Source organism: Trachinotus anak, unplaced genomic scaffold (genome assembly GCF_046630095.1).
Source record: "Trachinotus anak isolate AG129_WGS33_773 ecotype Australia unplaced genomic scaffold, CSIRO_AGI_Tana_v1 ptg000003l, whole genome shotgun sequence".
Taxonomy (NCBI): domain Eukaryota; kingdom Metazoa; phylum Chordata; class Actinopteri; order Carangiformes; family Carangidae; genus Trachinotus; species Trachinotus anak.
This window is the reverse complement of record NW_027273854.1, coordinates 13,504,307-13,520,944: the sequence shown is the minus strand read 5'-3', so window position 1 is coordinate 13,520,944 and position 16,638 is coordinate 13,504,307. Positions and strand designations below refer to the sequence as shown.

General features: G+C 41.5%; 1 protein-coding gene across 8 annotated transcripts; it reads right to left on the bottom strand.

The window, feature by feature from the left end:
* Positions 1–314: 314 nt before the first annotated feature.
* LOC139618182 (transportin-2-like) lies at positions 315–16,591 on the bottom strand. 8 transcript variants are annotated; one of them, XM_071473903.1, is made up of 26 exons: positions 16,536–16,591; positions 14,493–14,592; positions 13,939–14,014; positions 13,323–13,472; positions 12,952–13,058; positions 12,274–12,407; positions 11,425–11,506; positions 11,157–11,279; positions 10,829–10,947; positions 10,479–10,539; positions 10,134–10,305; positions 9,663–9,815; positions 8,918–9,143; positions 8,555–8,726; positions 8,280–8,366; positions 8,048–8,155; positions 7,790–7,948; positions 7,560–7,647; positions 7,307–7,405; positions 6,617–6,652; positions 5,857–5,952; positions 5,680–5,755; positions 5,294–5,393; positions 5,119–5,193; positions 3,621–3,771; positions 315–3,362 (listed from the first exon to the last, which is right to left on the bottom strand). In XM_071473903.1, the coding sequence occupies exons 2-25, from the start codon at positions 14,589–14,591 to the stop codon at positions 3,664–3,666; spliced, it is 2,706 nt and encodes a 901-aa protein (XP_071330004.1). In that variant the 5' UTR covers position 14,592; positions 16,536–16,591; the 3' UTR covers positions 315–3,362; positions 3,621–3,663. The 8 variants fall into 8 exon arrangements, with proteins under 8 accessions (XP_071330004.1, XP_071330006.1, XP_071330005.1 ...); XM_071473905.1 differs by having other exon boundaries at positions 16,550–16,568; XM_071473904.1 differs by lacking the exon at positions 16,536–16,591 and adding an exon at positions 16,487–16,506.
* Between the last annotated feature and the right edge of the window lie 47 nt (positions 16,592–16,638).

Genomic DNA, 16,638 nt, shown 5'->3' with positions numbered 1-16,638 from the left:
AAAAGTGCCCCTTTTACAGCATTTACTCAAATCTACATTGTCAGATTTTAATGAGCTTTCACTGGTCAAACTTAATGAGCTAGCATGTTCAGCCTCTGGTGTCTTGAGTCTCATTCAAATGTCACTTTAGTTCATTTCCAGAAAGAGGATAGTAGCGTCTATGTCACCAGGAAGCGAGTGCTATCTGTAAGTTTAAGTTGTTTCCTGTCTGATCCAAATGAATTAGGTTTAAGGCTCAAGTATTAAAGCAAATATTTCTCCGAACATATTGATGATCATGCAGAGAACAAAAATTCCACTCAATGACTCAAAGCTTAATAGAAAAAAAACTTTTATTTTCCCCTATTCACAAAAATTAAATAAAAAGGGATACATCCCACCTGCACCACAGTTCAGCAAAATAAAGGTACTACATCAAATTCAATTGCCAGCCTTGATATCAGATTGAAAAGTTATGAATTAGTTTTCCACATTCTTCCCTAAGGTATGCACCAAGCACTGACTCTCCTTCAGTCCAACCGCATCAAATTTAACATAATCAAATGGTCCGCTATAAAACAACGAAAACAAATTATTCTTTAAATAAAAAGAATAAAAATGAAAAAAAAAAAAAAACAAAAAAAACAACTTTTAAAGTCCAAAACAATTTGTGCACTAGAGCACAAAAAAGTAAAAATAAAAAAAAATAAAAAACCAACAAAATAAATAAATAAAAACAACTTACATGTGCATCAAAATAAAAAAAGGTTAAAAAAAAAAAAAGAAAAAACAACTTGTGGACAACTTGCATTTAAATTTACTTCTGTAGATAGCTTAGTGTATCACAACATGGCAAGGAGTGGTGAAGCCTAAACTTTTTAGCAATTCTTTGTGGCACAGGAGCATCATCCCTCTGAAACATTCTTGTAATGACCGCTTCATCAGCTGCTGCTCCAAGCATGTTTGTCCACCCTCTGATGAATGAGCAGCCAGGTCACATCTCAACACTCGCCCACCAGTTAAACCTGGACAGGACGCCATCAGTATTCAGTCTGTGGGGCGTTATAGCTTCGCAAAGTGGTCAGAACACCAAACCACTGTCTCAACAACATTGGCAACATTTGTGCTACAACAAAATCAAAAATCTGTGTCACATTTGTTGATAACACGTTAATGCTGATTCTGTGAAACACATCGCCTGTAGATGTGAGCTGATATTTTAGAAAATGCTTTTTTAAAATCATACAGAAATAGTTATTAGTATTTTCCATGAACAAAAGTCTTCATCTTAAGAGTTTTAAACACCCTGTCAATGAAACTGACGACATTAACTGGCAGGCAAATGCTGACTCTCCCACTGGCCACATGAGCTCAGAAATTACTCAAACTACGCCCCCCACTTGCCTTTAGAGTAGGGCTGGTGCAAAGTTACATCTAAGCAGTACTTGCGTACACACCATTATAGTAAAACACCAACAGGCAAACAGCCATACACACTTACATTACAACCGTCCACTATGGACAATGTCTAAAAGATAAAGCTGGATAAAGACCACCACTCTCTCACATAAGCTAACCAGTGTCAGGGGAGAACTATTAGGACTCAGAGTCAGTGTATTCCCAGGCATAACCTACACAGTATCATCGGGTGAAGATATGGCAACAACAATCACTAGTTTTATCATAAGCTGGAGAAGTACCTTATTAGTCCAGCAGCGAATTGTGTTGCCATTGACAAAGCTCTTATAAGGTAGATCCCCCCCAAAGGGACCCGTTATAAAATGACTAAAAAAGGAGCGAGACTCACTGAAAAGCATGCAGTGTTCATGACATGGAGAAGCTTTGATGGCTCAACCAGCCACTATTTAACAAAAAGCTCTGATGAAAAAGATTGGGACATCCTTAAACACAGATATGGATTGACAGGTGCACTGGGACATGGATCCAAAATACTGTAATTAAGATGTTTCCCTCTTAAATCCTATTCAATCCATTTTAGAAGGCGCTACATTATAAAACTATGTTAAGAGGCCTCAAGTCTTACCTAGTCATTTTACCATTGCTTAACATTATCAACATTATGCTTACTTTATCAAGCCATTAACAGTCCTAAAATCACTTATCAAAAAAAACTATATCTCAAGATCAGTATATCATTACTGTATGTCTTACATGTGAAATTCTAAATTTCTTACAAAAGAAAAAGTGCATTTATATCAGTAAGAACCAATTCATTCTTGGTGATGTCTTATCGCTCTCATAAGTCTGTTTTGTAAATACTCTAAAAACAAAGCAGCAGCAGCACAAAGGATTCTCAACTTTGCGTACAGTATTTGAACTCTCCTTGCAGTGAGTGATTCTCCAATCAGACATGAGCCGATTCCTGTATTGATCTACCTATAGTTGGTTGTCATATACACACAGCCTCCATTAAACTATAGGGACATTGATTACATGACAGGTATGAATGGAGGACAAAAGAGCCCGACAGCCTCGATTTATGGCAGCCTCCCCATACTGACGACAACTAACGCAATAAATCCAGAGAGCAACAAGACAGACATTCACTCAAACATGCGTCACTTAGGAGGTGAACATATGCCATGCAACAACTTGGTACTGCGGTGGTAAAACCTTAGAGGACAGACCTACTGCATCTTCTTTACCTCAAATGAGGGAGAAAAAGAAACCTATGATCCGAGAGAAATTCAGCAACCAAGGGAAGAGGAGGGAAATTAAATTCAGCTAAATGTACATGTGAAAAGAGAATAAGACCCATGTATATGCACACCAAATGTTTATGCAATTTTGTCGTAAAAGGTGCAAAAAAATGTGTGCACATTTCCTGCATTGTTACAAGGTAAAAGCATGTTTTTTTTGTTTAGCCTCTGGCACAAGCCTGATTACACACATCTACATCTGTGAGTCTTTCTACTGACTACGTGCATTGTGGTATTTGGGACTGTGGCACCCTATGCTGGTTCAGATAATTCCTTATTATGTACCTATCTTCCACCCCCCCTCCCCTCCCAGCCGTCATCTATCTTAATAATCAAATCGAGGAGGGGGAGGTCAAAGCCAGCCCCTATTTTGCCCTCATCTACCAAGGATCCCTGCGGTGCTGTTGGCGAAAGTCACTTTTGAGTGTGTTTGGATTTTGTGAGGCATTTAATCCGAGAGGTATATGTATATCCCCAGTTTACCCTCCCACACCCACCACCCTCCTCCCACCCTCCCTCACAGAGACACACAGGGCGCAGGGGGGAAAGGGGGGCCATCCGCTGAATGGAGGGTCAAGGCCAGTCACGTCCCTCCAGCTCGTTTTTCTCCCCTGTGATCTGGGCAGTGCAATGAGTTCCCCAGTAACCCTCCCCTACATAAACCTGAGAAAGAGAGGGACAGAGAAAAGAGTTTTAAAAATCACATTATACAGCAACTAGTAACTGAAGAGCTGATAGAAACAGGTCAGGGGCAAAAATGATGCAGTGGTGTGGGCAAAAAGAGAGATTCTGGATCAGAAAAAAATCATTTGGGAACAAAATGTATCATTGCATATCAATGAGCTGGGATTTTCATCATTTCCAGAAGGGGGTCTCAGGTTGGTTGGGTGATTGTGATGTAGAAACATTTGCTGGACATACCTAACAGGTTGATGTCCTGTGTGGACCAGGGGGGGAGGTTGGGTTAGACGCCGTAACAGGCCGACAGGCGCTCCTTCAACAGAGGAGGGAACTGCTCAGAGAACTGCTGCCAGTTCTCTTCCCCGACCTGGTCCTTGAAGCCATGAAGGATCTTGAAGGGAAAAAAACAAAAAAACAAGAGCAAAACCATTATGACCCAGACAAAGCTATCTACATCAAGACTTTTTAAATGACCAGTTTGATGTGCTGTTGTTGCCTTGAAGAAATAAATACCTCCATCAACACAGGTTGCAACAAAGCAACTGTCTGCTAAACCCTCTTTTAAGCTTTCCTTTCTAGCACAGTACATCTGCGGTTTACACTGATTACGACGCCTAATTTGCTACAACAATCATGGAAAAATTTGATACAATGGTTCTGTTATCGCAGATGGCGGTAGAAAACAACAGGCCTCTCATTTCTTGACCGCTGGTTTTGCTAAAAATAGATTTAGCAGTTACATGTTAGATAGCTAATTAAGCTACCATTAGGAATAACTTCATTGGAATAATTGTCTGGGACTGAATTTTTAATGTTTCAAGCTGACTTTAAAAATGAGAACCCAGTAAAAAGGGTCTTAAATATGCACTTCATGGCTTACATACACAATATTGTGCTAAAAGACTGAGACTAAAACTGCACGTTTCTGGCAAAAAGTTGGCATGCTCGCCATGTCAACGTAGAAAACATGGAAATAAGCATAAAGCTAGTTAGTCCTGGCATTGTAAGTACAATAAGGTAAAATGTAAGATTAGACTTATTTTGTTATATCCTAACCCTCTCTGTTCAACCTATTTGTATTTTCTAGCAGTATGTTTTCACTTTTAACACTACAAGAGAAAAGGCTTTCAGAATGAGAGCCAACCCATGTTGTTTCAAGACAGAGTTGCTAATTTTGCTAACTCTGATAGCATCCAGAACTGCTTTTACTCCTGAGTCCTTGGAAGTTACATTTGGTTAGAACTGTAATTAGGTGGAACGTCAGTCAGCCGGATATGCTAACAGTTGCAGACTGAAGCTCATAAACACAGTTTATTCCACTCTTTACACTGTTCTTGCGTTTTTTGGTTTTCGAAAGGTTAAAAAAAAAAAAACAAAAAAAAAAACGTGCTGTGCCGACCATTGTTTGCTTGGCTATGACTGGGGGAGAACTTAACAGTCACAATTCACTATATACACTGGCTGATCAACTTGCTTGAGTGATGCTGAATTACCACTTGTGCAGTCTTGAAATGTGAAAATCTTGTGTATAAACAACTGCTCTCCCTCCCATTAACAGCAAACTCTATCCACACTTCTCAGACTCAAAAAAAATCATCCGCACCGTGTAATCAGATTTCGAATGTCTGATTAAATGATCATCACAGAGTGTGGTGAGCCAGCAGCAGACATGGGTAGGGAACATTTTAATGACAAACATCTAGTCATCTAAAAAAAAAAACACTGATGAAGCACTCACTTTATAAAACATTTCTCTCAGGTCGTCCTTGGGGCTGACCCAAGAGGCCACAGCATCGCAGAAGAAAATGAAGTCCTGGAAAGAGAAGACTTGTTATTCAATCACACAATTATGCAGAGCACCCATTGCTATGAAACCCCTGCAGCCCAAACAGCTGTACACCGTATCACCTCACCTGCACCACTCCTGCAGGGTTGACGCCAATCATCACACAGATTCCCCGGAAGGCCGAGTCCTTCTCCTCATTATCTCTGATATTCCTCAGTGACGTGCACCTGAGCAGAGGCACAATAAGGAGAAAGAAAAAGAAAGTATTTGCACACTCAGTCAGTCTCTAAATGTCAGTAAAGGACCTCCCTTATGCATTTGTAATAAGAGAATTAAATTTATTTCCTTTTCCTTTTTCCTCCTTTCAAGAAAAACCTTTTTGTGGAAGTTCAATGGAAGTTTATTCATACACAGGGCAAGAAGAAGGGCTTCTGGGGTTTGAACCACAATATAAAAAAGATTTATTAGAAATATCTATTTCATGATGTCCACAGTGTTGACACAGTGACTCACCATGGTCTAATGAAATGCTGCAGCTGAGGCGCCACTTCCTGCGGACAGACATAACCCAGTCTTCCAATTGTAATGGCTGCACACAGGGAGACAGAAGACAAACAATTCACCTTCACTCACTATTGTGACCATCACAGAACATCCTAACTTAAACTGGGCATGCATGACTGTCTCTACCTGTGTTTTCCAGCAGGGTCTTGGGTGTGTTGGGTCTATTGATGATCTCCACCAGGTGTGGCAGGACCATGCCCACGTAAGGCTGCATCTCTGCACCTAGAGATGCACACAGCAGACAAAGAGCCCATCATGAAATGTCTGAGGAAAATAGGCCACCTGCAGGGTGGATGTGTCATGGTCACAACTGTCACAACGCTACAGTTTTCAGTTTGATGCAGAGAAGAACATAAATACAGACTGTCTAAACTTCATTTTGTGTTCAATGTAGGACTCCATCGGTCACCGTAACTGACTGAGTAAAGTTCAAGAATTCATAATGGTTCAGTTTCTATGCTCACTCATGGATAAAAACTTTTAGCCATTAAAAAATAAATTTAAAAAAAAGAATGATTAAAGCAGACACTGTGTTATGTCTTGCAGTTATTTAATACTATGCAATTCACACAATATGTCTTATGCTCAAGACCAATTCTAAATTTAAATCCATACTGGCACAAAAATACACTGCAATAAAACAGTTTTTTAATGAAGCCTTCACACCAAGTTTCTTATAACATAGGGTTCATTATCTAGTAACATTGTGTTAACTTTTTCTATGTTTTACAGGATATAGTCAATCCTTGTACCATCCTCGTTATCAGTGTCTATAACGGCAACATGCTGCTGCATGTGCTGTCTTAGCTTATCTGACAGAAAATGCTCAATTGATTTTTCACTCTGGTCTAAAAGTTGACTGGTTTGCTGGTGCCCCTACGCTCACCTGGACAATCCCCTGTTTGCTGCTTGACACCTGTGCCTGTAAGAATATCACACAGAGTGTCACTGGGCTGACTGGATCACGCACAACGGCTAGCCGGGCCAGCATGCACACACACACACACACACACACACACACACACACAAAATGCACAAGCATAATGACGTCGGTTCTGGCACTATGCTGTTTTGGGGGTATAAGTGTTAGGACACACCCACTTTCACAATCAGACAAAATCTGTTAGGGTCTGAAAAAAAAAAAAAAAAAAAAAAAAATTGTATATACCTGCAACTTTTATATGTTCTACCTATTACCAAGAACCACAGTTAATGAAGGGAAAGACTAAGGCAGTGCAGTTTGAGCTGCATTTGGTTTGCGTTTGTTCAACTAAAAAAAAAATAAATAAATAAATAAAATAAAATAAAAAAAATAAAAAAAAAAAAATCACACACGGGCTTGCACGCATGAAAACCTGCACACTCAAGATGACAAATGCTGAAGTGTGCCACCTAGAGTCGGAGTCACACGAGGTATGCACTATCTGGATCAGAAAATGTTATGGGAACAAAATGTATCATTTTGTGTCAATGAGCTGGGTGTTTCATCATATCCAGATACCCTGCACTTGTTTTCATTGAAGGCAACCATTTGTTTCAAAAAGAAAACAACAATAAGTAGGACCTGCTTTCTCACCCATTTGCATGGAGATCTCCCCAATGGCCCAGGTGGCGTTGTTGCACACAGAGATAAATTCTGGGTTCAGGTTGAGCCCCAGGATAGGCATGAACTCAGCTGGAGTGAGGGCATGGGAAAAACACTGGTTACAATACAATCACACACAAAGTTCCCTCCTCAAACAGTGAAGACATTGGACTGGTCCCTGGTAGCCAGATAGTAGAGGACAGGTTATGTAATTTTAGTCAATGCTCCGATAAAGCACACTCACCAATACAAGGCTTCACATGGAGGAAGCAGGCCTTGGTTAGATCACCCAAAAGAGCAAAAGAGCTTTGCCTCACTTCCGGCATAGTGTCCTGTAACACAACACAACCAACTTCAGTGTTATACTTATGTAGTAAATATGTCAGGGTTTAAAAAAAAAAAATTTAAGAAAAAAAACCAAAAAAAAAAAAACTCTCCCAATGCATGGAAAGAAACTGCAGCACACTCTTATACCTGCATGCACTGGAAAAGTAGGGTCATTATGTTGGAGCGGGCCACAAGCTGTTCCACATTCCCCCCCAAACCCTCAGCTAAGCCGCTCAGCAGATCCAGGGCCACGATCATAAAATCCTTGTCAGGAGCCTCATACTGGTCTGGATGCTGGTTGTACATCTGTGCAGACAGGACAGACAAGTTTCAATGTCACTTGTTCACCTCTGAAAAAGATCACTAAATACACACCACATTTATTTCGTGTTAGTGCGTTCTCACCATAGCCTGAGCTAGTGTCTTCTGGACTAGTGTGACACAGCGCTGATACACAGGCTCGCAGTAGGGCAGAAAGCCACTCTGCAGGGCAGTGGCTACTGACGACAGACACTGTAAGAAACACATGCACAGTATGTTGAGTGGAAGCCCAATAAATGACATCACAAGAGGTGCATCACAACCGACACGAAAACCTGCCGTTGTGTAATTGTTACTTTAAAAATCAACTTCTCACCTCCAGTAGTGGGAAGAGGTCTTTGTCTTCATCCTTCAGCTCATTCCACTTTGCAATAAGGGGGGGCATCAACTTCTGTATGTACTCCTGAGAAAGAACATAAACAGATAAGATCTCAGGGTTTCTCCTACTTTACTTTTTTAGAAAAGACAATATGAAAAAAAAACTGTATAAAAGACTAGATTGTACAGACTGTATTTGCGTGTGAGTCCAAAGTGAAAGACAAATGATGCAGAGACATGCAGAGTGCAGGTCTAAGTTTCACAGGCACTTACGGGCTGATTGAGGTGGTGACCCACTGAGTCTGCCAGAGTTCCTATGGCATCGTAGAGGATGAGGAGATTCTTGTGCTGGTACTTCCCAAAGGCAAAGACCAGCGTGTCCAGGATAAAGCTCAGATAGGGCACCAGCTCTGTGCACGCTTCCTCCTCCAGAGTGGCAAATGCACTAAGAGAAAAACAAGATGGAGGACATATTACCATTTAATTTATATATCTAGTTCTCCCAGTCCGAGAATAATAAATGCATGTGCATTTGGTGTGTGTGGGGTGGGGGCTAAAAAGTGTATCATTATTAATCAATGAGCTGGGATTTTCATCATAGCCACATACAAAGTAGAGGAGTGTGAAGCTGCTTACCTGCAGGCAGCCTCCTGCACCCTCTTGTTGCCATCTAGGATGCGTTTGAGAAGCTCCGTCATTAGGGGTTTGAGGTAGGAGTCAGGGGGCTGGGAGACCACCCAATGTGCATAGCGACTCAGGGTCCAGCAGGCTATGGAGCGCACCAGGGCCTTCTTGTCGCACAGACACTGAATGAGGTGGGGGATCAACTCCGGCAGGTAGGGCACCATACCCTGCATGCAGCCTGAGGCATGGAGAGGAGCAACATGTTTATGAATATACCTCCCTTTTTAACCTCAGTTATAGTTTTTCCATTTCATTGTTGGGTATTTCATCTGTTCTCTGCCCTGTTTAGCCGCACGATTCTACTTTTGAGTTGTTTTATTTGGATCTTCCTATGTAAAGAACTTTGTTTCTGAGAAGTGATTTATTTATTTATTTATTTATTATAAATACAATTACAGGGGCAAAGGATAATTATCACAGATTGAACTACTTGTTCAGAGATACACTCTGCATACCCCACTCTGTGCTATGCTGTAACTTTTGTGAGATGAAGCAGATTTTCAGTAAATGTTATTTCCAGCTCAACACCGTGCTACATACATAGTTGAAAAAAAGTATATATTTATTTCTTGAGGTCTGGGCCTTTAAGCAAGCCATCACAGACATTCATATTAACGAGGATCAGATACAGGCAACTTGTAGATTTCCAATAACAATTCTGTTGTTTCGAGGAGAACTTCTATCCACTGAGTCTTACCCTCAGCTATGGCCCCCAACACCAGGATGCCAGACTCCTTGATGACCCAGTCGGGGTGAAATAGCAGGCCTTTCAGGAGCGGCAGGAGGTGGGGCAGCAGCTCGTCACGGAACACGTTGGCCAGCACATCCAGGGCTGCAGCCGAACACTTTCCTACATCAAGTAGAAAAGCGCAATAAAGACACTGTTTTACAAGCAACCTGACAGCAGATGTTTTAGTTTTCTAAAACCTAACTGTACTTGCTCTCAGGGCGACATCCGAGTGTTAAAACTGTGCTACAGTTTGATGTGTTTAAAAGCAAATCTGCTATGAAATGCCATGGCTTCTTTTTGTATTAAAATTAATGTACAACCTAGAGAAAGAGGCAAAACTGGGGATAAGTGAAGAATACGAGAAGAATTTAGACTCAAAGCTCTTGTTGTGGGGTTTCAACAAGAGCATGTCTGCAGCTGCGTTCTTCCTCCACTTACGCAGATTCCAGTCTGACAGTGTGTCGTCATCATCGTCATCGTCGTCTTCAATGTCCTCCCCCTCCTCGCCCTCCCCTCCTTCATGCTGCAAGGTGACAGTGCGCGACTTGTGGAAGCGAGGCTTGATGTCCTGATCGCTGTCTGGCACCGCCTCGTCTTCCTCCACATCACCCTGGAAAGATGCAAGCAAAGTTTTACTTCAGCTCTCATCATACATGTGTATTCTTTGAGAGACAGATTCTGGCCTATATTTTTTATTTCAAATATATAATTCTATATTCATTTCTAATATTTCTGTATGAAAATGTATTTTATAACAAGTGCAAGAACAAAGAGACAGCTCACCTTTAGTAGTATGATGTCTATCTCTGAGTACTTCATCCCATTTACCAGGATAGGTATCAGTCTGTATTGAGAGGGAGGAAAGAAAACATGGAACAAATCTCATGACAAGTTGATAAGAATGTATTGATTCTGTGTCAAATAAGATCAAAGACAAATCACGAGGTGTGCACTATCTGGATCAGAAAATGTTTTGGGAACAAAATGTATCATTTTGTGTCAATGAGCTGGGTGTTTCATCATATTCAGATACCGTGCACTTGTTTTCATTGATATCACACATGGACAGAAGTTTGTGCTGATAATCTGTGTCAGCAGAGAGCAAGTATTACATTAACAACAGAGATACTCACTGCACCAGGTGTCCAGAAAGCATCTCCTTACAGATGGGTTGCTCTGCTAGAGTCAGCCAAAACTCACAGGCCTCGAGCGCCACATTCTCATCAGGGTCCTGGGTCCGCTGCAGCATGTACTACAAGAGACGAGAAAGGCACATGTTTGAAACTCAAAGAAAAAAAAAACGCAAAAGCCGACAACTGGCAAATCTGGATCAGCGTAATAGGAACTATAGGTATCATTGTGTGTCAATGAGCTGGGTTTTTCATCATGTCCAGAAGCAAGAGACTAAATCCATGGACACACAAATGTCCACAGCAGAGTCGGGACTTGTCCAACACTTACCTGGATGATGCTGTGCATGTGGGGGATGAGGCGGTCGATGCGGACCTCCAGTAACATGACCAGGGCTCGGCACACGTTCTTTCGAACCTCAGAGTCCTCATCTGCTGCCAGCGCAAACAGGCTCTAGTTGGGGAAAGGAGAAATACGACAAGAAAGGAAATCATCTGTCAAAGAGGGGAAAAACGTCCAGAATATGGGTTGAACAACAAAGTGGATGGACAAGGAAAATTTCCAAAATGGTCTGGTATGCTATTCAAACACAGCTCACCTCTATGAACGTGTCAATGTTGTCCATCAGGGCCTGGGCTCTGCCAATGATGAACTGGTTCACACAGGCGATTGCATGGGACCTGCAGGGACGACAGAGCGTGTTCAAAATTTCTTGATTTGACAAACTAAACACAGCAACATTTGGCTCAATCACACATTTTTAAAGGATAAAACTTATGGTTATCAAGGGGAGGTTGTTAAATTGCCATTCAATTAAACTGATAACACTGTAGACGTTCATGTAGGGCACAGTTTTCCTCTGAAATAAATCGATGTATTATGGCTCCACTGTTTCCCCAAATTAGTCACAAAGGAAAAATAAACGTGAGATAAACCGAGCTTAATGTCTCTAGATACGAGAGGTGTGGCTGCTCAATAAAGTGACTGGGTTTATGTAAGTCCAACGAGCATTGGTCTCATTATTTAATCACACCTCGTATATGAGCAGCTGATACCGTTACCACCAACTGCCAATCATGGAATCAGGAGATCCACTTATGAAAATCCTACTGTCGACAAACGTAGGGACACATTAATACTGAAAAATGTATGTGCCTCCTGCTGGTCCTCTTTGACTTTGACTTGCCTTATAAGAAATACAAAACTGGGGGGGGTGGGGGGGGGGGAGATAAAAAGAATTCTCACTGAATCCTGTTAGCGATTAATGTAACTCGTGACTTGAGGTGTAAGTGTTAAAGTGAGAGCGACATCAGAATATCTGGATGAGACAGCATGAATACAAACACCTTCACTGCCAGTCAGATGTTAGTATGCATCAAACCCAGATGCTAATGACAGTCACACTTAAAAATGACTCCTGCACTCTCTCTCTCTTTCTCAGCTGTACCTAATCTTGGGGCTGCAGTGCTTGAAGAACTGAAGGAATTTAGGTATCATAATGTTGAGGGGTCTGTTCAGAGCGTCGCTGTCCAGCAGCTCCGACGAGTCCTCGCAGATCTTCTGCAGTGCTCCAAACGAGCCCTGAGACACGGACATACACAGAGAGGCTGTCAAATCAAACGCAAACATACAGGGACACACAGGAGAGAATGAGACTGCATCAGAAAATAAAAACGGTACTGAATGCACTGTACACACATCGATTATTGGCTGAATGTGTGAGGAAAAGGTTTTTTTGAGTGACAAACGTAAAACTTCTCTCTACACAGTCAGCAGTGCCTTCTCACAAAGAAAATATTTATTTCTCATATTAAAAATTAACAGGCTTTCAGTTGTTGCTGCATGAACAACAATAAAATTTTAACTTAAGGCCTTTTTAACACTCAGGTGTGCTATGTCAGGCTCATGTATGTGTCCCTTATAATACTGCAAATATTTTATTGAAATTATTTTATCTGCACTTTAACTTTGGAGGACTCTTGTAATTCTCAGCACTACACCCACATTCAACCGGAGCAGAGACCTAACCAGGCAGAATAAGTGAGTGTGCATGAAGTAGCAGCCCCAGTTTTCATAACATTAAAAAAAAAAAAAAGAATAAGAACAGATTGGGGTAAGTGCAGACCTCACAGGTGTTGTAGTCCTCTGAGTTGAGCAGGTTGCAGAGCTGGGGCAGCAGTTCAGGCCATGTCTGTAGCTCTCCCTTGGAGGCAATAGTAGTGATAAGAATGCCTAGAGGGAGGGAGGGAGGGAGGGAGAGGGGGATCAGAAGATAATGTTTCAGATAGTGATTTATTATTAACAGGATCACAAGCAGTTGCCTTTGCAGCGGCTCTGGATCAGACAGTATGAATACAAATACCTTCACAGGAAATCAGATGTTTTTATGCATCATCTCCAGGGAGCAACAGAAGAAACACAGAGGAGGAACAGGGGCACCAGCCCAAACTAGCCAACAAAAAGAAATTATGAACACTCACAAATGCACAAACTCACCAATGGTGGCACGGATGAGCGGCGAGGGGTCGCCAATATTGTTGAGGCATTCCTTCTTGATGAAGTCAGCAACAGTTGGCGGGAAGTTCTGGTAGTGGGCCTTAACATTGTTCTTCAGAATCAGACCGCTCAGAGAGCGAGTTGGCTCATCTGAGCAGATGAAAGAGAAAGGTACCAAAAAATAAATAAATTATATATTATTATTATAGCTAAAGACCAACATTAATTTTTGGACCTGTGCTAATGTTTATCATTTGGCCCTGGAAGGTTTACAAATGCTTTTACAACCAAGTATATAACATGTTCCTTTTGTGATTGACTTTTGTCTATTATGTTGGTGTGTAACAGCATACTATAATCTGCTGATCTTATGAGGATGAATGTAAATATGAACAAAGACAAGCGATTGTCTCTGCTCAACTCTTCGCCAAATGTATGTTGTTGTATTTACATACAAGTATTTAACGATATCAGAAGGTTTCTCATCACACCCTGCATCATCTCTCATTGACTGCCCACATCAAACACACTGACACATACTGATCTTCTGGGGAGGATCAGTGATCTCACTGGGTTATATATGGCGGACAGAGGATAAACAGATCTGGGGTCTTACCTTCAGTTTTGAGTCGTGTTAGGACAAAGATGAGATAATTGTTGAAGTCAGGGAACTGGTTGAGTTGTTCAAGTTTCTGGCATGGCTGTTAAGGACCATTCGACTTTGACCTTCCAAATTAAGCAACTAACCTGTGTTTTCTGGATGCAAACTAATGTGTTTGGCAACTATACATTAGTCAAAAAATGAAGTATGACATGTTTCTCTACATGCATCCTTGCACATACAAAATATTCTGGGGTGGCTCACCTGAATAGATTTTCTACCCACCAAAAATATTTGAGCTTGTTTATAATCATTTTGTGTGTAAACAGCATTTAAAAAGAAAGTCTGCACTACAAGTCCATTCATGTGCAACTGTATACTTGGAAAAAAGAACTACAGAAAAGAAATCCTCAGCAAGTGGAACACACTCAGCTCCCGAACTGATAACAGAAGTGGTAACAAAACACAACATAGGTCAAAATCCCTTCGCACTTAGCAATGGACTGTGGCACAACTTAGTAAAATATGAATCTCTAGCTATCTACTATGCACATTCTGTGGTAGGATACTTGCTGAACAGCTCTCTGTGTGACTGTGTTGGGTGACTGTGAGTCTTTGAGCAGCTGGAGGACCTGCTGGAGTCCCTGCTCATCTGGCTGCCACTCCATCCTGAAAAAACAAGAACAAAAATGAATCCACACATTAATTTAGCTCTATACGTTTTTGCTAGCGTATTCTGATAATATACGAGTAGTACTGATGAGAAATAGTAAAGCAAGTGGTCTCTGGATCAGACAGTATGAATACAAACACCATCAGGGGTGGTCAGTACAGCTTTTGGTGCATCATCTCCAAAGGCCACGTGCACATGTAATGTTGGGAAAGCAATCTCAGTATGGAGCGCACTGGCGAGATCAGTTGGATACACAGTTATGTCTACACTCTACTTTCTGTCCAAATAACATACCTCAGTAGCAAACTTATATTATATCTTAAGTCTAAAATCTCTGTTAATCGCCTAGCAAGGATTTTTTTTTTTTTTTAAGAGACCTCCTTTTTAAGACCTCCTTGATAATCTCAAAAGTTATATAAACCTCTGCACTACTTAGTTTTTTTTTTTTTTTTTTTTTTTTTTTAAGCTTAATCAACCCATGGACCAAATGGTTGAGAAAGAAAGGGAGTAGGCCAAAGGGTCTATGCAGGCAGCGTGCACATGGCGAAGGTTCAAGGTGGACCCTCCGGAGGCTCATTTGACAGGTAAAATAAGTACGCAGCAGCGGCTGGCCCCGGAGTCCCAGCCAGCCAACACCTACAATCGTCATTGAAAATCGGCTTGCGGCACAAAAACGAGGACATTAGTCAACACGACCAGCTAAAATCTCCATGACCCGGCTTAACCGCTCCAAGTTAATCCTACCCCCACCCCCACGCCACCCGGTCCGTCGGTGCGAGTTACGGAAATGCTTTGTGCCTCAATGTTTCCCGTTCAAATTTCAACACCGTGCTGGAAAGCATGTGCCCAGCGTCCGCGGGTTGACATGAGGAGGTCGTATTCACCTGTGGTCGGTGGAAGCGAAAGAAAAGTTGTCGGTAGAGGAGTTCGCTGTGTGGCGGCGCCACCTGGTCCGACTCCGAGCTAACAGTCCGTGTGGTTTACCCTTTCTACGTTGAACTGCGATAATTGGTTTACTCCTACCGTAACGTCCATTATCGATTCATTTATCGGATAGTTGCATTGTATTTGAGATGCCTACACACAGCTGACCTGGTGCTACCAAAGTTGCCCTTCTTGCTCAGGCCTGGTCGGCAGGGCAGCTCCAGGCTGGGTGTTCCCAATGTGCCCGGCATAAAAATAGGCAAATATCGCCATCTGCTCTCCAAATGAACCCTGTACTGAGCCATCCTTTCGGAGAAATCTCACATATGAGTTACCATGTAAGGCATTTCGGTTAACACAACACTGGCTGCCCATAATAGGTACAAACTTGGTGAACACGTTTTGCAAGCTGGCGTTAGTGTTTGACTAGCAATGCTAATGCTAACGCTACTAGCCTGGCTAATGCTACATAACGGACACTTGCTTTAATACTCGCTATAATCAGAACATCTTACCCAATCACACGACCTGATCGACGTAATATATATCTAAAATGTTAAGTCAAAATACAAGCGATGTAATATGTACGTACAATATTGAGTTGATAGTTGGATTATCAGTACTGGGCCGCTCTTCTCCCCCTGCTTCGTAGCGGTTCTTCTGGTTCAAATGAACACGCCGATTGAAACTGACCTATGGCGGCTTCCGTTCAACACACATTTCGCTAACTACGCGAGATCTCAGGAACATGTGGCCTTTTTCCTTCACTTTTTTAAAATAATGGTCAATAATGAAGTACAAAATAAACAGTCTACAAAAATAAAGTAGGTCGACAAACATTCCAAAAAAATAAGAATGGTAAGTGTTAAACAACGTTAAAGAAAATGTACACATTTATAAATCATAGAAATATCTACAGTATGTGGATGGGTTTTAATTTCTAGATCTCTAATAAATTATAGTTACCACGGCAAACCCACACACAAGGCTATATTACTAATTCAAAGAAAATCACACTAGCCACGGCACCCTCTTCTGGAACAGCGATCAAGTCAGCCTCCACTTCGAAAAGCACATTACTCTTTTTTATTTGCGGTACGTTTTTATACTAGGCATTA